At 53.7% G+C, this 21,000-nt stretch overlaps 1 protein-coding gene and 1 long non-coding RNA gene across 4 annotated transcripts in view; one reads left to right on the top strand and one right to left on the bottom strand.

Annotated features, from left to right (window-relative positions):
* Positions 1-15,320, bottom strand: part of PCSK6 (proprotein convertase subtilisin/kexin type 6) — a 104,730-nt gene extending 89,410 nt beyond the window's left edge. For all 3 annotated transcript variants that reach the window (XM_066354716.1, XM_066354715.1, XM_066354717.1), the window contains exon 1: positions 14,806-15,320. In XM_066354716.1, coding sequence (XP_066210813.1) covers positions 14,806-15,042 — 237 coding nt within the window. In that variant the 5' untranslated portion in view covers positions 15,043-15,320. The remainder of the gene's footprint in view (positions 1-14,805) is intronic.
* Positions 15,321-19,473: 4,153 nt separating this feature from the next.
* Positions 19,474-20,719, top strand: LOC136384782 (uncharacterized). Its single transcript, XR_010747654.1, has 3 exons — positions 19,474-19,698; positions 20,092-20,280; positions 20,372-20,719. It is a non-coding gene; the product is annotated as an uncharacterized lncRNA (long non-coding RNA).
* The last annotated feature ends 281 nt before the right edge of the window (positions 20,720-21,000 follow it).

Here is a 21,000-nt window from a genome sequence, read left to right as displayed (position 1 = left end):
ACTTATCCATCCGTCTTGTTATCTGGAACATTCCAGAGTCAAGTGCAGTATCAGCATGCTTCCCTCGGAATATTTCAGCACACACATCATTACAAATGAAGAGTTTGCTATTTGCTTGTAGATTCCCTTTATTGAAGGTAAATACACGTGTGGTGAAATGAACCGATGTTCATTATCTGCCTGGTGAGTCCTGGTGAATAAACATGCCCATGGGACCCAAACCCCCAACAAGATCCAGACTAGACAGCACCCCGGACAGGTTTCCAGGTGTCACCCCCAAGGATCAGCTTTCTTATTCTCCACGGATTGTTCTGCCTGTTCTAGGACTCTGCCCTCGGAGCCAGACGTCTCTCCTGGGTGCGGCTTCTCCACCGTGCAGAGCATCTGAGCTCCGTCCGCATCCTGTGCATGCGGCTGCGTCTTCCTCTTTGGTGCTCAACGGCTGACATGTTCACCGTGTGCCTGCGTCACATCTGTTCATCTACTCTCCTACAGATGGGCCCAGGAAACTTAAAAAAATTAAACAAGTGGAAATCCCAGAAACTCCATAGTCCTGGGAGGGGGGGCGTGCTGGCAAACAGAGGGGGAGCCTGGTCTCTGAGAGACCAGCAGGGCTTGGTGACATGTGCTGACAGACGCACTTGCTGGTTTGACTCCCTCAACAAAGCACTCTGACCCTGGCCCCTGCCAGGTAGCTCCGTTGGTTAGAGCGTCATTCTGACACACAGAGGTTGTGGGTTTGCTCCCCAGTCAGGGCAAATATAGGAACAGATCAGTGAATGCATGAATAAGTGGAGCAACAAATTGATGTTTCTCTCTCTCTCTCTCTCTCTCTCAAATCAACTAAAAAATAAAAAGCACCATGACTCCCAAGGGGAAGGCACAGCTGACTCCCACTGGCCACAGGGAGGCCTGGTCACAGCGGTCAACATGTCATCTTCTGCTACGAAAGGCTGTCACAGAAACACAAATGGCTCAGTGCTGATGAGCTTCCTAGAAAAGACCTCAGGACAAAGTCAGGGTCTTTAGGATGGACGGGGAGGCGGGTCTGGGGAGATGGCCGTTCCCTCCAGACCACACCCGTTGTCCCCAGTGAGACACAGTCCTGCCCCAAGACCACAGGACTGAGATAACACAGACACCACGGGGGAAAGTGGCCACCAACGTACAACGTTTCTGGACCTTAGGGGGAGAACCGCCTTCCAGTGCCACTGACAGACGTCCCCAGGAGGCCAGCGTGCTAGAGGCCCTGGAGGAGGCCAAGCAGCTACCTGGCAGGCGGAGCCCTCCGCACAGACCTTGCACTGAGCACTTGCAAGGGACCGAGACAGGAAAGGAATGGCCGCTGGAAAGTAAAGCAAACTCCGAGCAAGAAAAACAAACTGGTCTGAAGGTAAGTAAGATTTTCTGCTGTTCTGTGCAGCCACTGAGCTCCTGGCTCAAGAAAACAGAGTGAGACTCAAGGTGGAAAGTGGAAAGATTACCCAGGTGTGGGCAATGCACTTACTTAGCTGGGTTGGGACCGCTGCTGAGACACAGCTTGTCATTCTGTGTCCTGAGCCCCATAAAGGTGGCCTTCAGAGTTTTGCTTGGGTGTGAAGACTGTTTAGTGTGAATGAGAATCAATTTGGTTTTGCAATGTTCCTGGTGTGGCCAGATATCAGAAAAAAGTAGAAAACCACATTCCTTGGAGGGAAAGAAGAAAACCAAAGAGGAAAAAAATAAACCCTAGAAAGAACTAATAAGTTTGTTTTGTACCAGGACATGGAACTCTACCTACAGGAGCAGAAAGCATCTGTTTCTACCAGTGGGTTTTTGCATCCTGCACTAGGATGAAGGGTGAGGACGGTCTTGGATTGGCAGTCACGGTGCATAAACCTGTTTAATCCACTGAAACAAACCCTGCGTCTAGTTCGTGGCTAAAAATAGTGTGTCATGTTCCTGAAAATAAGAAATTAAGAAATGTGCATAAGAAGATGGTTAATGAGCTCAGCCATGAACCGTTACTTTGAAAGTGGGATAGAAAATGAGGTTTCTTTCTACAGAAATTAGGTTGTACCAAAGGAACACCAACAGGGGTTTTTGTTTAAGTTTAAAGAAAACACCAGAAGACCAAGATGTATGCTGGACCGAGCGCAATGGTAGCCAGAAATGGACTTGTTTTTCTGTGTTAAAATCTGTCCCCAGACAAACACCCCTCAATAAACTCTGAGTGGGACAGGAGGCAAAGGTCCACGTATGTGGGGACTGACAGAGATGAAACCACATGCCTCGGCTGTGACCCCCGCCCAGAGGATACTCAGGAAACTAAACCTGGTGTCAGGGCACGTCAGTGGGTCCCCAGCCAGACCTATCTTCACAGTCCTTACCTTCACAGAGAGGTTCTGAGCCAGCACCCAATAAAAGTTGCTGAATCAAAGAAGCGGCGAAGAGATGCCTCTACTTTCTAATGACATCGGGGAGTTTGCCACGCTCTTAACATGCCCAGAACTTTCCTAGCTCAACTTATTTTTAGTGTGTGGCTATTCCCCCTTTTCTGCCCTGACCTGAGCCCCTCCAGACAGCCCTACCTGGGCCACGTTTCCAGAGGGTTCAGCCAACGGGGGGGGCAGCAGGTAGAGGCTGCATCCTCCATCATCCCAGCTCCCATGGGTTCTGCTAACCCCATTTTCTCCCGTTCTCCCCTCAACACAAGGTGGGCAGCAGCTTCCACCACTGCTGGTCCCTGGGCACCTCAACACCCTTCACTGGTCCCTTAACCCTCCTCACATATCCATGTGTACCCTTTCATGAGAGTCTGTCCACCTGAGCCATCAAGGGGAGCTGTTTGTTGATGGGGTACAAATGAACACACTCACTCCTGATCTACCTGCCATGATCTACTCTCTGCTTCCTGTTCCTCTATCTATAAAAAATCCTGTGGACCTTTCAAGGTCTGGCTCAAATGCCACCAGTCACAAAGGCTTCCTTGAACTTCGCTGGTGAACTCAGCCCCAAATCCTCCATTGTTCAAAAGCGTCCAGATTCCAACTCCACTCCTCGCACAATAGTTGCTTAAGTTCTTCATCTCTGAATCACACCAAGGGACCAGCCCAAAGCCTGGTGAACAAATGGAACTGAGCTTTTATTTCTGAAAACAAGCAAGCACACAAACCCTCTGGACAGTGTTTGCAGAAAACTGACAGGTGGGAGTAATGGCTACAATATATTTACAACAAGAGATTAAGATGCCCGACACAGAGACAGCACCTACAAATTATTGAGATAAAAGATAACCCAACTGAAAAATGGGCCAGGAATACAAATGAGCAATTGAGAGACTAATTAAAATGACAAATAACTTTATGAAGAGGCATTTAACATTCACAGTATTGAAAAACAAAGTGAATGGAAAAAACAATGGCGAGACCTCATTTTTACCTGCAGGAATAGGCAAACACCACCACAACTGACACTTTTCCAGCCACGACTGGTGAAGTCAGTCAACCGGGACTGCTGCCCTGGAAAGCCACATGCCGACACCTGACATGGAACAGGCATATGCATTTTGCCTCAGCAGCTCCCAAATCCGGAGTCAAATCACCACGGTTCATATCATGGTACTGACACAAGCTGTGCAACCCTGAACAATTTATCTAACCTCTCTGAGCCCTGATGTCTTCATCTGCAAAATGGGGATAATATATACTAGCACCTATCAAAGGTTTTCTAAGAAGATCAAATGAGTCAATACCAGGAAAGCAGTTAGAAAACTCCCCAGCACATAGTAAGGACAAAATGGGTGTCTGCAGTCATTACTGATGATTAAAACTAATTCATTTTTGCTATTCTGTATCCTACAGAAATCCTCAGACATGTGCACAGAGAGGCATGAATAAGGACGGTCACACAGCGCTGTTTATAATACAAAACAACTGGAGGCAAAACCAATGAACATCAATAGATAATGGCATAATAAAATGTCACATCCATAAAATAGCTTAAAACTGTTTTAAAAGAACCAGGTACTAGTGTGAGAAGCTTTTCCAATATGCATACTGGGCAAAGAACAGCTATAGCAGGAAGACTTGTCTAGCATGATCCCATTTTATATGAAACACAAAGCCACTCCAGTTCTCCATGTTTCTGACACAGGACACATGCTCACTCAAGTGCGGACAATGGTGACAGCTAGGGGAGAGGTAATCAGGGGGGCTGAGGGGAAGAAGGAGATTTGGGAGTATTTTCTATTTTATATCTACACTGTTTGAATTCTTCACAATGGAAGAATGTTTATATCAGATGTGTAGTTTTATAACAAGAAAAGAGCTCAATAAAATCCTTACTAGTTGAATTGAACGAGCATTATCAAGTCCTGGACCCGGCGTCAGGCTGTGATGGGGGGTGGGAACCTGTGACAGAACCCTGTAAACAGGGGTACGAGGCACGTTTGTGGGGGGCTGGGCCGTGAGGGGACCCCTGCCACCTCCCCACCCGGGGCTGACATTCCGAGCCCGCTACAGAATAGCCCCTTCCCCGAGGAGTCGCAAAGAATCCACTGACCTAAATGTCACAGGGAAGATGAAGTGAGTTATGAGCCAGCCACAAAATGATGCACTGGGCAGCCATTAAAATTATGCCAGAGAATAGTTATGGGTCCGGGAAGTCGGAGCTGCAAATGTATACAATGTGTCCTAATGTCTCACACTGTGTCTACAAATAGTATAAAACATTAAATACATAGATACCTTTGTGCACCTATATAAAGATGCACACACACACATACACAAATACATGCATGTGCACATGGACACACAGTTTAAAAAAAATAAATGGTTCAGGAATTAACAATGATTAGCTCTGGGTGCTAAGATCATAAGTGATTTTTATCATTTTCTCTGTTCCTGTCCATGTTTTCTAAATTTTCTATACACGCCTTTTCCTTTTGTATCATAGCAAGAAAAGTCTGGTAATGACACAATTTTACAACTAGGCTATGTGGCCCCTTACATTCTCACTAAGCCCCTTCTGTCTGCTTTCCTGGTTGTCTGGCTGGAGAGTGCTCCACCCTCCTGGTGGACTGCGGGGAGGCCATCGGGGAAGATCCCTGCTGTTAGGACCCTTAGACTCAAAGTCAAGAATACAGGGGGCTGCCTTCATTCCTCTTAGATAAGCCTTTGGAGTGAAACCCCAGGCAAAGGTCTGGGAAGGAGGGAGGGTGCTACAGAGCAGCCACCTCCCCTCTGCCTTGCCAGTTAGAAAACCCCATTCGAGCTCCACAGCTGGCTCAGCTGCTAGCTGCCTTGGCAGGCTCTCCTAAGGTGGGCATGGTCAGGGATGTGGGCACTGCTGTCAGGCCTGGGTTGAAAGCTTTGCTCTGACTTGTCCTAAGCTGCAGTACATCCGTGAATCTCTCAGGGCCTCAGTTTGCTCATCTGTGGAGTGGGGCTCATGCCAGGGCTCTGGGGTGATTATCACAGCCGACATGGTGAACAGTGAGGACAATGAAGGGGTGGGGGTTCTGGAACCCAAGGACCACCTCTAATGAGACAAGGTGCATCAGGGAGCAGTGAGCTGGACTGGGGCCCGAGGTCTGAGCACGAGATGCTGTGGCTTTGCCTTGTGGGGAGAAAGACACCCTCTCGGGCATGGCCCTGGAGCTCAGGCAGTGCCATGCTCTGTAGCAGCTGGAGCATTCTGCCAAAGGGAGGGGCAACTGCCTCCTCAGGGGCTGAAGGTATCCAGCTTCGCTCTGCAGGAGCCTCTGACGGATCTGACGTGGAGAAGGAAGGCGTGTGGTTCCTGGCTCAGCTGGCACTATGGGGAACAGCCCGGAAGGGAGGAAGGCAGCAGTGGGCAGCACCCAAGACTGTACGAGGAGTGGGCTGCATGGCAGGGGAGAGGCCAGGAACAGACAGAGCAGGACTCGGGGGAGCAAGAACATGCAGGGATGACCGGCTTCCGGCATGGAGGACGCAGGTCTGACCAGACAGAGAGGGACAGCTTTGCTTCCCCGAGCCAGTGGGACTCACAGACCCACTGAGAAGGCAGTGCCACCCTCCACCTCAGCTCCTGTCCACGCTCCTGCCCAGCCCACCAGGGGAGCGTGGCAGATCTCCCGGACGGGTGTGGCCCTTTACGGGCAAGAAGGAGGTTCTGGCTCCAGGAACACAGGGGAGACTTGTCCTCACGATGTTTTGAAACAAAAGGGAGAAAGTTTAGAGATCACAGCCTCTTTCAAACACTGGACTGTGACATTGGACACGGTCTACCCAACCCCGTGGTGAGTGCCACCTAGGTCTTCCCTCAGAGCTCTGAGAGCTGACCCAGTTGGGCCACTTCTTCCCATTGAGCAAAGGGGTCCACCCATTGAGCAGAGGGGCCCACCCCTCCATAGTGATGGCTGTCGGCCAGGGACAGGAGTTCCAGCACCCCGGGAGGGTCAGGAAGCTGAGGCTGGCGGCTTTCTGGTCCACAAGCAGCAGACGTGGCATGCCGGGTTGGGCTGTCCGACCCTGCGGAGCACGGCTGGTCTGTGCCCGAGCAGCCAAGGGGGAGACAATGAGACTGTTTCTTCTTGTGGTGCCACCGTCTCGACACAGAGGGCATTGATGGGCTGGTTACCATGGGAACCTGAGCTGCCGCTCCCATCCCATGGAGCCTGGGGCTCCCTCCTGACAGCTGACGGCTGTCCACTCCCGTTCTTCACAGCACTGGACAGAGGGCCTTGCGCCTGTCACCAGTTCTTCAAAATCCAAGAGTCACAAGGACATCAGGAAGACCTGGGGCCTGGTGGGGTGACGGGACCCCAGAGCCTGAAGCCTCTGTGTCCCCATCCAGGCAGCTGCAGGGCCACATTCCGTGGCCTAGAAACAAGGACAGTGACCGCAGGAGGGCCCTGCCCACACACAAGCACAAACACAAACCCAGAAGGTTTGCTGAGTGTCACTCCAAAAAGCAAGGGATTCAGATAAAAAGTGTGGGTAGAGATGGTTCAGTCAACCGACACGGAGCCACAGGAGCCTGGCCTTGCTGACCTCACTCTCACTGACGTCCCTCCCTCCCCAGGCAGGAGTCCCATTGTACTTATCTCTGAGGCCCAGCACCCGGGAGAGGATACCACGGACCCTCGCTGAATAAATGAGCACGTGTCCACCGGCTCCAGGGAGTCCTGGTGTGACTTCTCAGCCATCAGAGAAATGGCAGAATGAAAACTGACCACAGACAGTGGCCAGGAGACCAACTGTGACCACTCACCAGGAAACCCAGAGGCAGCAACAAACAGACAAGCCACAGGCAACATCGGGCACTAAGAGCCCAGAAAACAGGCATGTCCACGGGGCTGGAGAGAGGGGGGCGGGGCTGCAGGTGGCCTGGAAGGACGGGGCGCTAACCAGGTGGACGGGGAAAGCATCTCTGCAGAAAGGAGAGAGGTGACGGAGGCCTCAGCTGGCACTGGGCAGCAGCGGTGGCCCTGAGAGCCATTCAGTAAGCTGACAGGTGGGGTCTGCTCACAGACCTGGTGGGAGGCACGAGAGCAGGGATGCTGGCGGTCACTTCCAGGCCTTGAGCTCAGGCCCTGGAGAGGGAGGTTTGCAGCAAAGGGTGATCAGCTCAGTGGCCAATGTGCAGAGCTGAACAACCAAGTGTGGCATCCTAGGATGACCAGAGGGCTGGGGTGGCCCACCCTTGTCTGAGAAGCCAAAGGTGCCTATGGTGAAAGGCCAGTCAGAGGCCAGTTTCCACCCTGGCCTGTCAGTCAGTTTGTAACCTGTAGCAGGTCAGACTGAATGGGATCCAGGTCTCCTCGTGGTCACACAGGCCTGATGACACCGGCTTGCAGACTGGGCGACAGCACCAACTTGGGAAACACTCGCTGGGCACAAGCAGACACCGCGCTTCCGGTCAGCGCCAAGGTCAAGTGCAACACAGACATGCTCAGATGCAGGGCCGAGGGGAGGGGAGATGCACCAGGTGCCCAGCCTGGGCAACGGAAGGTCAGAGAAACGGCCTTTTGGAGGAAGGATCTGGGTAGAGGCTCAGACGTCCCAGGGAGCCTGGAGGTGGACAGTTCCCCGTGGCTCTCTGCCCCCCTCCCCAGTCTAGGGCCGGGCAGGAGGCCTCAGGCAGGTCTTCTGTGTCCACGCTCTGTGCTTCCGGTTGGCACCCTTGGTGTCTACATAGAGGAGTTCACAACTCCCCAACGAGCCGGTCATGAAGCTGTCCGCTCCGGCCTGACTCTGACTGGCCGTTGGGGGCTTTCCTGGCTCCATGCACTGCAACCAGTTCAGCCAGTCACTTCTTTCCACGCCAATGCCGGTGACTTTCAAGGGCAGCCCAGCCGAATAAAATAAATAAATAAAACCTTGTCCATTTAACTCTTGCTCTCCGGTTAAAGATGTCAGATGAGAGGGTGATGCCACCGTCTATCACCAAATGAGAGGGAGAGCACCATGACCCCAATCTTGTCTGTATACCCCAATCCGGGTCACACCCAGCCCCTCACTCTCCAGTCTCCCCCCTGCCCCCCCCCCCCCCACTGGCTTGCAGCATAAAAACAAGACAGCCTTTGGCCAAAAATCAATACCAGAGAACTAGGTCACAGGTGACTGCTATTCTGGGCTTCCCCTCATTCCTCCCAAGCCCCTAGAAGATGCTCGGGTTGGAAAAAGTTCTGGTCCATTATTTTAACACCTGGCTAAGCTTCAGCTTATAAGACAAGCTGTCCACAGCAAGAACAGTTTTTTGTGCTGACAAGTGAGTGACGCAGGCCCACCTGAAATTCTGGGCCAGGTCTGGCCCCGTTCAGTAGCTATTTTAAGGAAAAACTATTTAAGGCAAGTTGAAAATCATTTAAGCCTCTTACATCTTTAAGGGCCCTGGCAGCCTGCTTGCCTTTTTTTATGCTCAGATTCAGAACCAGCAAATTAGCTCGATACCTCGGGCAAAGCCAGAACGCAAGCGCAAGTATAGTGCTTAAGTGCCACCCTTCAGATAAATGTCCCTTCCAGAAGTGGCCGACGCTGAGCTGCTGGAATTTGGTTCGCCAGACTGTCTTGTTGCCACCCTTTCCCATAAACAACCTGCCTTTTCTGAGTTGTCAACGTCAGTGGTAACAATGTACACAGTTTGAGTGAGGACCACAGCCTGGTCCAGGCAGAGGGTGGTGGCTGGATGCTGGGGTTTCCGGGCTCTGGGCCCCATCTGTTCAAGAAACCCTTCCATCTTCAGTGAGGCAACACTTCCCTACCTGACAATTTCCTTAACTAGTGAACCAGCCCAGCCTGGGAGGTCTAAACCAGGGTTCCTACCCTGGGCTCCAGGCACCTGTGTGCCCACGGACATGCTCAGATGATCCAGGAGTATACGAGGTGCTTTTCTCCCTGTCACATTCCATGTGAATCTGTGTGTCTGCGTGTGTAGGTGCTCATGTGTGTGTTGTGTAGGCATGCTGTACACACCACCAAAGCAATAGATTCTGACACAGGAAAACTGCAAAATGCTTAAACCCTATTTTGTATGTAATTTATATAGGTTATACACACATTGGGGACTGAAAGCCAACAGGGTCTTTGCACTTTAGACTTTTGGGGGACAGAGGTGTGGGGAATTGGCTGCCCAACCCCCACCTCACTTGTTCTGTGAAGTTGCTAAAGGCTCTTTTATTCTACACCTTCAAGTTAGCTGTGGTGCTGGATAGTTTATACTCTTCCTATCCCCCCTGTTCCCTGGAAAGACTGGAGTCTGACTTCTTTTTATCCTTTGGTTTGTGAGGTTAAGATGTTATGCATGGTGGGGGTTTTCTGCACTGGGTAGAATTCTTGGGATGCCTTAAAAATGTGACTTTGTTTTAATGATCTCTTTGATTTGCTAATGGCTCACTTTGCCCTATAAATAGAACAGGTAGGGGGAGGAGGCTCACCTTTTGCAAGCTGTCTTCTGCGTTGCCAAGTCCTCCCGAGCCATCCTTTTTCTCTTTAGGTCTATTTTCTTAATTCTGCGCTGTTCCCACTCAGGACCTGGAATTACTAGCCGCGCGGGTTCGTGGCACACACGTACACATTGAGTGCGCATTTTATGAATTAGAACACCACAGATGACACTTGGCATTCCTCTCTAGTTTCTTTCCTCCATTCCACTGCAGAGGCTGCTTACTGCTCACTAGAATGTGATGCAAATCCCTCCTGCATGTGCAACTATTCACAAATAATACAGACCCGCTTAGCGTGTTTTTAAAAGTCTGCATCTATGCTGTTGCACAGCCCCCTGCACCCTGACTTCTTCACTGAAAATGACTTCTGAGATATTCACATCCGGGCACTTCCTTGCTAATGCCTGTGTGTGATTTACTTCTCCACTCTTCCACTGATGGATATTTAGATTGTGTCTTTCTCCTGTTAAAAAAAAATGCCCATGGACAGTCCTGGACAACTCTCCTCAGGCGCTTGCACAAAGTATGGCTCTCCTAGATGTGAACTTGCTAATTTAATTTGACCTCTTGGTGGACTTGCCAAATTACTCTCTAAAGTGTTACAGCAATTTCCGCCTCCACCAGCCACGTCTGAATGCTCCCACAGCCCCGGATCCTGGCCAACACTTGGCTCTGACAGTTCTCCACGCCGGACAATCTGGTGGGAGGGAAATGGCATTACCACCTTAACCCGTATCACCCTCATAACTCAGGGAGGCAAGCTGTCCATCTCGTGTTTATTGGACACTTGGAAATTCATCGAAGTCTGTATTTATGTGTTCCTCTTTTTTTCTTTCTCTCCTTTTTTTTTTTTTTTTTTTTTTGGTATTTTCCTGAAGTGAGAAGCGGAGAGGCAGAGAGACAGACTCTCTGTGTGTGGGGGGGAGAAGTATCAACTCATTATTCCACTTAGTTATATACCCATTGATTGACTGTACACACACCCAGTGACTCCAGGACTGAACCAGCGACCTTGGAATCGAACTGGTGACCTAGCTGCACTGCTCCAGGACAATGCTCTATCCACTGCGCCACAAGCCATGGCAAACTTTTTTTTTTTAATTGATTGATTTTAGAGAGAGGGGAAGGAAGAGAGAAACATCAATTTGTGGTTCCACTTACTTATGCATTCATGGATCGCTTCTTGTGTGTGCCCTGGTAGGAGACAGAGGTCCCTGGCCAGGGCTAACTCACAGCTCTTAAATAATCCACGTACTCATCTGTTTGTTACATGTTATACTCTTGTTATATCTTTGCTACACAGAACTTGTAATGTATCAATCCTTGCCTTCTTCATAGACAGAATCCTTTCCTTTGCCAATGTCAGGAATGCATTCCTGCACCCTAGTTACTGCTGGGGTGTCACACACAGTCTTCCATCTCATCTGTAACGCGCTGTTGTATGCGTGAGGTGAAGTTCTGACTGTCTCTCCTGTGAAGAGTCATTTCTTTTCGTGCTGGTTATTGGCTTGCCTGGCCCTCTCCAACCATTTTTGACTCTACAGTCACAGATACCAGTTACTGTAGGCGCCTGGGTTTGGGTCAATTCCATGATGGATGGGACCATCCCTGGCCAAAGTCAGACTGTGATGACCACAGCTCTTGGGTAAGCTCTGCTCTCTTAGAGCAGACCCTGCTCCTCCTCCTCCTCCTCCTCCTCCTCCTCAGAGTTGCCTCAGGTGTTCTGAGACCTCATTCTTCTACCTGGGTTTTATAATTCCTTTGTGAGATTTCATGTCCCATATATTAATAAAATCCTGTCACTACTTCATGACATTACATTGAATTTACAGGTGAATTTGGGAGGAACCTGTGATAGTTTTCTCACCCATGGACATAACCTATTGCTTCAACATGCAGACCTTCTTTGAATATTTTCTAATTTTACCCATAAAGTCTCACTTTTCAAAGACTTATTACTAAGCCTGCAATAGCTTTTATGGTAGGGTGAATTATAATTTATCGTCTCAGACGTTGCTGCCGTGAAAAGGTCTTGTTGGTCAGGCAACCTGCTCAACTCTATTAGACCTAACATTTCACCTCCACTGGATTACCCGTAGAATAAGTTCTATCATCTGTCAGCAGTAACATTTGACTCTTCCCAGGTTGCAATCCTGTCTTTTAAATCACAGTGCATTATGGGGGACCTCTAATATGGTGACAAGCTGAGGAGCAAGAAGAGATGAGTCTGCCTTGCTCCTGACAAAGCATGTGCTTCAAGGGAGAAGATCCAGAACTTTCATCAGACTTTCAGAGGGATCTATGAGTCAAGAGAAGTGAATAACCACATGAATTACCTCGGCACCCTGTAGCGGCTGCAGGGTCAGACTGTCAGAGAAGAGAAGTAAAACCACCAGGCCACGCACGGGCATGCTCGGACTCACGACCACAGCAGGGCTGGGAATCAGGGCAAGTACCCGTCACATTAACTGTCCATTAAGGGTTTAGGGAAAGTCACACAAAGGAGACTTCAGACCAGAGAATGCGGCTGGAGACAAAGAGCTGGGACCGTGGTTGTCAGAGGTGACACACTAGCTCACGGTGGGGACACACACAGCTCCCCACCTCAGTTTGTTCCCCCGTAAGTCAGAGCTGAGAATATCGACGTCTTATAAATGAGTCAGAAATTCTCCTAGCTGAAAAGGAAAAGAAGTCTTTAAAGAGTTCTGGGTGAGCAGGTAGAGGCTGGAATGCTCCGGGCCTTTTCCACATTAGGATTGCACTTGGGGAGGGGGCAGAAGAGCTAGTTCTGGAGTAAAGAGTAATAGGCCCTCCTTGAGTAATCTCTCTCTCTCTCTCTCTCTCTCTCTCACACACACACACACACACACATACACACACACACACACATACACACACACACACACATACACACACACACACACACACACACATACACACACACACACACATACACATACACACACACACACATACACACACACACATACACATACACACACACACACACACATACACACACATACACATACACACACACACACATACACACACACACACACACACACACACACATACACACACACACACACACACACACACACATACACACACACATACACACACACCACGTGTCCCCAATCTATTTGTCCTTCCGTTTGTGAATGTCTGTACAGTCACTTCCAGCACCACAGCCACCATGCTGAGTGACCAGGCGATGTGGAAACCTCTGTACAGAACTGGGGGGACCCTGAGAGACGCCCCCCCCACACACACACACAACATCCCGGAAGGGAGGAACCTTCTCTCCCACAGGCCGAATGAGGGCAGCAGCCTCAGCTCAGTGAATCTGACCGAGCTTGTTCCAAAGACCCTGTACTTTGATTCATTCTGTGGACAGGAATTGTGTATATGTGTGTGGGGGGAGGGCAGCATCCAGAGTTCACAGCCCAACTTCAGTCATCCTCTGCTCATCTGATTATAGAAGCCAGAAACCCAGGCGCTCTGTAATTTACCATGCACTTTAAGATTCACTTTGAGCTGAGGGCAAACTGCTGGGCCACTAGGCAGAGCAGTCAAGTGTGACAGCGGCAGAGGACCCAGCAAGCACCAGAAGCAACCCTGAGGGACACCTTCACTCAGTCCACTGGCCAGGCCGATCCAGAACTACAGAGAGAAGAAAAGGAGCCGCTGCTGCCTGAAGGCAGACTCTCGTCACCGGGTGTTTGCCGACTGGTCAAAACAGACAAAGGCTGTACCCGCGGTGAGCTGCCGCTCTCTCAGCCGCTCTCTGGCCCGCTGTGTAAAGTACGGTTCCAATAACAGAAGCTACTCTTCCGAGGGCCACACAGCTGATGGTAAGGTAGCAGCATCTGAGACAGCCACACATACAGAAGAAATGTGACTTAGGTTAGTGCTCTCACCACACTCTGCTGGCTCCTGTCACCGATAACAAGGAAAATACATTTCACACTGAGGACTGCAGTTTGAGCTATAAGCTTTGTAGAAGATCTGTTATCTGCCCTGAGAGGTCCCCTGATGGGACTGCACAGGTCACTGTGCCCCTCCATGGGACAGAAGTCAGGATCTACCCCTCCCCCACTGCCCCCACAACAGAGTTGGGGCACCAAAAAGGGACCTGCCCTGGGGTTATAGGGCCTTTATGCCCAGGTCTTGTCTACTTTTGCTAAGTGACAGCTGAGGCCAAGGTGGAGGCTCACTGGCCAGGATGTCCCGGCCTGGGGCTTTGCTACCAGTTAACACTGAATGCTGTCACCCTCCTTACAGAGATCAGAATCCACTCGGCTAAGGCCACACAGCTAGTCAGCGGAGAGCTGTCACTGGAACCTCAGCAGAAACCTAGAAACAAGCCATCTGCCCCACCCCCGCTGCACCTAAAGGGGTTTTAAACTCAGGACCACCGCCTCCAGCGCCCCTCACGGCTGCAGGGCCCGATTGCGACTCCCTGGCACAGGCACCGGGCAGCCCTCCCTCCAGGAGCCAGGGGCACCAAGGGCGCAGGGTCCCAGGGACGCCGGAACATTCGCCCGCGCGCACCAGTGTCCGGAGCCCCACGCCACCCGTCGAGGGCAGAAGGTCCGGAAGAGCTGGGTGGGCGCGGAGGACAGCGCCCGTGAGAGGAGCTTTCACTCTGGGCGGTCCGGACAGGTGTCCGCGCCGGGTTCCCCTGCCCGCCCGGGGAGCTGCCCCCGGCGCGTCCGCCTGCGTGGGCGCCCACGCGGGCCACCTGGTAGTCTCCGCCCAGCGTCCCGTGCGCGCACTCCCGGGCGACTCGTCGCAAGGAGTCTCGGTCACCCCCACCACGCGGGTCGAGCGTCCGGGACCCCCACCCAGGAGGCCGGGAAAGTTTGGGTCGCGCGGCCGGTCGCACTCACCTGGCCCAAGTTGAGGTAGCCGTGCGCCGCGGCCACGCGGTCCGCCTCGGCCGGGCCGCCCAGCACTTGCACTGCCCAGTGGTTGGTGTAGATGGGGCGCGGCGGCGGCGCGGAGCAGGCGGCGGGCAGCGCGAGCAGCAGCAGCCAGCGCCAGGGGCGCGGCGCCAGCGCCCGGAGCCCGGGCCAGCCAGGGCCCCCCGCGTCCTCGGCGGCGGCGGCGGCGCGGGGCGGAGGCATTGCAGCGGCAGCTCGCACGGCGCCCGAGCGGCGAGTGCGCCGGGGGGTGGGGTGCCGCCTTTTAAAGCCGCTCCGCGCCGGGAAGCGCCGCCGCCGCCGCAGCGGGCGGGCGCGAGGAGGAGGAGGAGGAGGCGGCCGCGCGCTCCCGCCCGCGCGGCCCGGTGGCGCCCCTGCCGCCCGCACCGGAGACCGGAACGCCCCCACCGAGAACTTGTCGCCGACTTTGGGGCTCTGGGGACCCAGGCGCAGACACAGGGAGGACCGCGCGGCTGCCTGGGCCCCGCGTGACATGCCGGGAGTGGGAGGGCGGGCCGGGGCATCCCAGGTGACTCCAGTTCCCGGGGCAGTGGGGACGGGCTGCGCCCTCCCACCTGCTGGGCGGCATTCTCAGGCCTCACTCGCCTGGTCGGGTTTGACTTCCTTCGCAGGTGGCCGTGCTCACTCATCTCTGCGTGAGACGGTGGGATGCACGGCTTCTGGGTTCTCGGGGAAAGAAGCCACAAGGAGGGGCGGGATCTTGGCACTGTCGCCCAGGGGAAACCTGACGAATGGGCAGGTTGAGTGAGGCAAAAACAGCTGACACATTAGTTGGGCTCTGAGAGTGTCCAGGAGACGCCAGCGGTTCAGCGTGGGCTCCAGCCCACCGGGGCTAGCGGTGCGGGTGGATCGCTGGGTCGCCCCTCGCACCTGTGGTCTCGGTGAGCAGCGCTCCACCTGCAAGTGTGTGTGACAATGGGCATCCACCCCCAGCGTTGTTGGGAAGATGACATGAGGTCTTGACATGTAATAAGCTGTCGATAAATGTGCTTCTCAGCCCAGGGCGTGCCCACAGTAGGTGTTCCCTGTGCTGTGGAGACAAAAGCGCCACAGTGAGAAAGTGAGGTGAGAGAGGCGAGGCCAGCTCTGGGCCTGTTCTCTACTCCTTCCGGGACTCTGGTCCCCACTAGCTCGCGCGGAATGCCAGCCTCACCCTGGTTCCTACAGAAAGGACAGGCTGGCCAACAAGACCTAGCGGTGGGATACTTGCAGCTATTCCCAGGAGTGTGTGTGCATAGCACTCACTGGGTCTGTGGCCTGGCAGGTGCAGGTGGGGAGGCGGAGTGGGAGGCCTGGGAGAGAGCTGGACCCACGGAGAGGCTTTCCCAGGGCCCTTCCAGCCTCCCTCTCAGGAGCCCTCTGGTTTTGTAACCCACATGACTCACTCCCTGTGCAGGCGTGAGTCACCCCAGTGGAGGTGGGACAGAGGGAGGCCCTGCAGGGATGAGCCCAACCCCTACTCAGAAGGGTTCCTGCCTGAGGCTGCTCTTGGAACCTGGGGATAGGTTTCCCAAACATTCCTCCCTTTCCTGTTCTAGGTGCAGCTTCTTCCCCATCCCCCACCCGCCCACACCCCCAGGCCACCAGATTCCCGGGCAGTCTAGCTGCACCAGGCAGGCCTTGTGTCTGTCCTGCAGATAGCCTGGACTCACCTGCCTGCCCACCTGCGACAGGAGGTCAGCGTGGGTTAGACATCTCGCTGTCACTTACCAGCAACACATCTGGGTGACACCTTTCTGGCCCGTTGACTGGACTATCTCTGCACCCTGTCCCTTTTTCAAGTGTGTGGCCATCTTAAAGAATCAGCCACCTTGCACGTAGTCGGAATTACTATGAAGAAGCTTCTTCCTCCCAGGAGGGTCCAACCCCCAGCAGGGATTCTGACAGGCGGATACGGGTTTTTCTGTAACAGTTTAGTAGCTGTAGGGATTCAGCCCACTGACCTGAGAGGAGGCTCGAATGTATCTGCATTTTTATTTGGAGGGACATGAAATTATTTTATTAACAGATCTAGTCCTTTTGGGCTAAACTTTCCATTTATCCTAGACATACCCGGGCAATATCTTGGCTACCATGTTGCAGGTAGACCAGCTTCCCAATATTAACACCCTCAATCAACTCTCCCCCCGGGGGTTTGCTCTTGATTTACCCGGGCACAAGATTAGCTCCCTCACAGAGGTGGCAGCCCTTTGTGTTGTAATGGGATCTTCCTGCAGGGAGAGAGAGGTTTCCTCACCCATGCTGCAGGGGGCAGGGGGCTGCTGCCATGGGTCAGCAGCCTGCTCCCGTGTCAGAAGTTGTGGAAAATGCTTATGCAGAGATGTGGTATATACCAGCATCTCCCCAAATCACTCACTGGCAAGAGGACCCTGAAGTATGTACGTGTGCTCATGCCCAGAGCTGAACTCTTTACAGTTCATATGGGGGTGCCCAATGTTGCCGGGACCACTGGGCAGCAGGGGCAGTTGCACAGCCTTGGGGGGTGCTGACAGAACCTGGTGTACAATTGCACCTGCTTAGGCAACAGACACTTGACTGAAAAACTGAATGTTGGGAAAGGTGCTAAGTAGATTCAGTGGGCCAGGAGCCTCCCTCATGGCTGTCTGACAGGCACCACCTTCAGGAGACAGCAGAAGAGCCTGCACTGAAGCTCAGTGTCACCACCTCAGGCAAGCTGCCCCAGAGCCCTCTGCTGGGAAGGGCAGTGACGAGGCTGTCCCCGTGCAGGGGCGCCGTGAGGCCCGCAGGAGCCGATGCATCTGAAACCCCTGGCCCAGCACCTGGCACGGAGTGCCCCACAGTGGTGACAGCAGCAGCCACTGCTGCCCCTGGGCGCTGGCAGCTCTGCGGTGAGAGGGAGCCCAGAGACTGCATCTGCCCCTGGGGGACTCACAGACCTCCTGTCTCTCAGCAGTGCTGTCTCTCTGCGTTGCGGGTTAACCCCCACATCTTCCTACACTGAGGCGGGGCCCACCACATGTGCAGCTTTATGGATGGGTGGGTCCCTGTGAGCTTCCCAACGTGGTCACTTTTTCCCTCTCAGTAAAACACGAAATACGGATGCATCTTCCAACAAAGGGCTTTTCTTGGATCTGATGCCATTTGGGACATATCGCAGCAAAGATACCCTCTCTGCACTCGGAGATGTGTCTGAGCTCTGGTCTCGTAGTGTCCATTATCATCATACAGCAAAGGGACAGGGACAATGTTCTCCGTGAAAACCTGTGAGTCCTCGGGCGGGGCAGAGGCTGCTCCGTTGTCTGGTCAGTTTGCCTTTGTGAATGCCACCTTCCTGTCGGGAGCACACCTGCATGCTCTGGACCGCTCGGTGCTTAGAGGTGCGGTGCCCCACGGGACTCCCAAGGCACACGGTCCCTGCCTGGGGGGCTGGAGATGTTGATACAGATGCCACACATGCATGGCAGATGACGAGAGGGCAGCCTCTCCCCAGCCAGGGGTTTCTACCAGCCAGGGGCCCCCACTGGCTCCACTCTCCCTTGCACACTTTTCTCTCCTTGCCCCCCCCCAGCCCCACCCACAGCTCCGCCCTCCCCTCTTCATTGATGCCTGTGGATCTTGTCTCCTCAGCAGGGCTCTGTTCATTCTGGGCCCTGCTCCTTTCTGGGGGATGTCTGACCTCTGGGGTGGTGGCCCGGGGCAGCGTGAAGCCCGTTCCACTCCCACCCAGTCTTTGGCTCTCTGATTAGACTCTCTTTTTCTATCTAAATTCTCATTGTCTTTAAGAAAGAGCCCTGTGAAAACTGCTTCTCCTGCAAAATAGTCACCCCGGACCTAGCAATTATGCATCCTTTCATAGACTCCCATGTGGAAATTTAGCGTCAAACAAAGGATTTCAGAGCAACAAAGCTGAAACTCCCTGAGAAGCTCTTCCCAGGTAGGAGTGGGAGCTTTGCAATTTCTCTGCTTTCCCTTTTTGCCTTGGCTTCCAGGAGGCTTGGGGTCCCGGGTACAAGCAGTCACACTGTTTATTTCCTGCTTGCTGTGGCCATCCGGGTGCCTTGCTCACAAATACTGGGACCCAAATCAAACAAACACAAACGGTAAGAACAGGTCATGACTTCACAAACAGAAACTTGGTGATTGGCGGGTCGGGCACTCCTAGGTGGCTGCTACAGATTGGAGCATCTCATGGCCAGGACGGGAGGCAGAAATAAGGGTCCCCTCTCCTGAGGGAGGGGCCCCCAGGGCCCCCAGCCCATGTCCTCTCAGGCCCCACTAGCCAGAACCGGGTCACAGGCTGCTTCCGATGGAGAACCAAATTCCGTCAGCAGGAGACGGCCCAGGAAGGGCCTCCGCGGTCACCATCTCCTTGTCTTCTTCTGTTGTGTCACCGTCACCTAGGCTCTACCAGGCACACAGCATGCTGCGGGTAGGACGGAAGGAAGACAGGGACAGAGGAAGGAAGGAAGGAGAAATATTTAGAGTGAACATGTTCTATAAGTTAAATACCCCAGGTCAGCCTTAAGCAGCTGTGACTGCCCCCTCCCCACGCCCACCCTGGCTGCCCTGCGATTTCCCACATCCTGCAGGCAGGCATGCGTCTTATTTCCATGGGAAGACATCCTGACCCCGTAATGCGTTTCAGGCCACTGCCCAAGCTGCCTCCAGGTGAGAATGAAGGGGACACCACAAGGCCCCGGGCCGCCAGGCTCCCGCATGGGGTCGGGGTGCTGCTATCACACTGCAGAGAAGAGGAGCAGAAACAGCCCTGTCTGCGGGCAATTCTGGAGGCCAGAGTGCAGCCGTGCACGTTGGGGTGATGCTCTTGGGGGACCCCCCCCCCGTCATTTTCCTCCCCCAAGAAAACAAAGGCAGAAGGTACAACCACCCTTGTTCTTTTCTCTTTTTAAAAACGTATTGATTTTAGAGAGAGAGGAAGGGAGAAAGATAGAAACATTGTTCCCACATGTGCCCTGACTGGGGATCGAACCCACAACCTTTGTGCATTGGGATGACACTCCAGTCAAAAGAGCTACCTGGCCAGGGTGTACCCTGGTTACTCTGTCCTCCTGCCCTGGGGAAGGAGGTGTCCCTGTCCCTCTCCAAGCTGCCCCTCCCTTTGTGGGATCTCGCTCTGGGATTACTCACAATCCCAGTGTCCATCTGTCGCTGCCCCAGATTCTTCCCTCAGCAGCACGTCTGCCCGAGCTCGTCCACCCCCCCTTCAGCCCCTCACTGCACCCTGATCTCTCCTCCACCTTTGCACCTAAGGTCACATCACTCCACACCTCGCCTGACAGCCCCTCTGGACCGAACTGCCTGGAACCCGCACCCACAGCAACTGTCACTGAGAAGCAAAACCTCCCAGGTCCTTGACCTTCATCCTCACAGCCCCTCAGTCCCGGTCTCAGTGACAGTGTGCACTCTTCTTCCTCCACGACCCCACCCTGTCTCTGCCACGTGAGTGTCCCGACCCACTGCGGAGGCACCGGGATTCCACAGCTTAAAACACTCCCTCCAGCGAACCCCCACTCTCTTCTTCCCTTTGCAGCTAAACAGCCCCCCTGACAGCCACCCTCACTGCTCCACGTTCTCTCCTGCTCTCGTCCACCAGCCCCCTCCCGCTCGTCCCCACTGCTCTGTCACCACCAGCAGCCTCCGAGGGGCGACGTCCAGTGGGCAGTCCTCTCAGAAGTTCCTCCTGACACACTGGATGCCAAACGCCCGTCCCAGAAGCAGGCGCTCGTGGTGCCTCCAGGACACAGACAGACACACGTCCTGGTTTCCTGGTCGTCCTGCCTCAGTGGCTGCCCCTCCTCAGACTCCAGAGCCCCAGTTCTTGCGCTTCTTCTGTCTTCAGCCCACGCCTGCCTCCCATGACTCCAGCCGTTCTCAGAACCGGGATGCCTGACAGGTGTGGGTGATTTCAGGCGGAATGAGAGCCACCCCGTGTGTGCAGTGGGGGAGCTGAGGAAGGGCGAGAGGAACGACCTGGGGCCAGCATGCTCCCCAGCTCCAGGTGGGGTGCCCAAGCGTGACCTGGCTCCACACAGGGCACCCCGCAGTGGAAGGGGCGCATGCAGGGGCCCCTGGGCAGGAAGGAGGCGTGTGGGGGGATGCTGGGGGGATGCAGAGGCCAGGCAGCAGCCTCACCAACCCTGGAAGGAGACTGGATTCGAT

This window comes from Saccopteryx leptura, chromosome 13 (genome assembly GCF_036850995.1).
Source record: "Saccopteryx leptura isolate mSacLep1 chromosome 13, mSacLep1_pri_phased_curated, whole genome shotgun sequence".
NCBI lineage: Eukaryota > Metazoa > Chordata > Mammalia > Chiroptera > Emballonuridae > Saccopteryx > Saccopteryx leptura.
The sequence above is the reverse complement of the archived record's forward strand: the minus strand, read 5'-3'. Positions and strand labels throughout refer to the sequence as shown.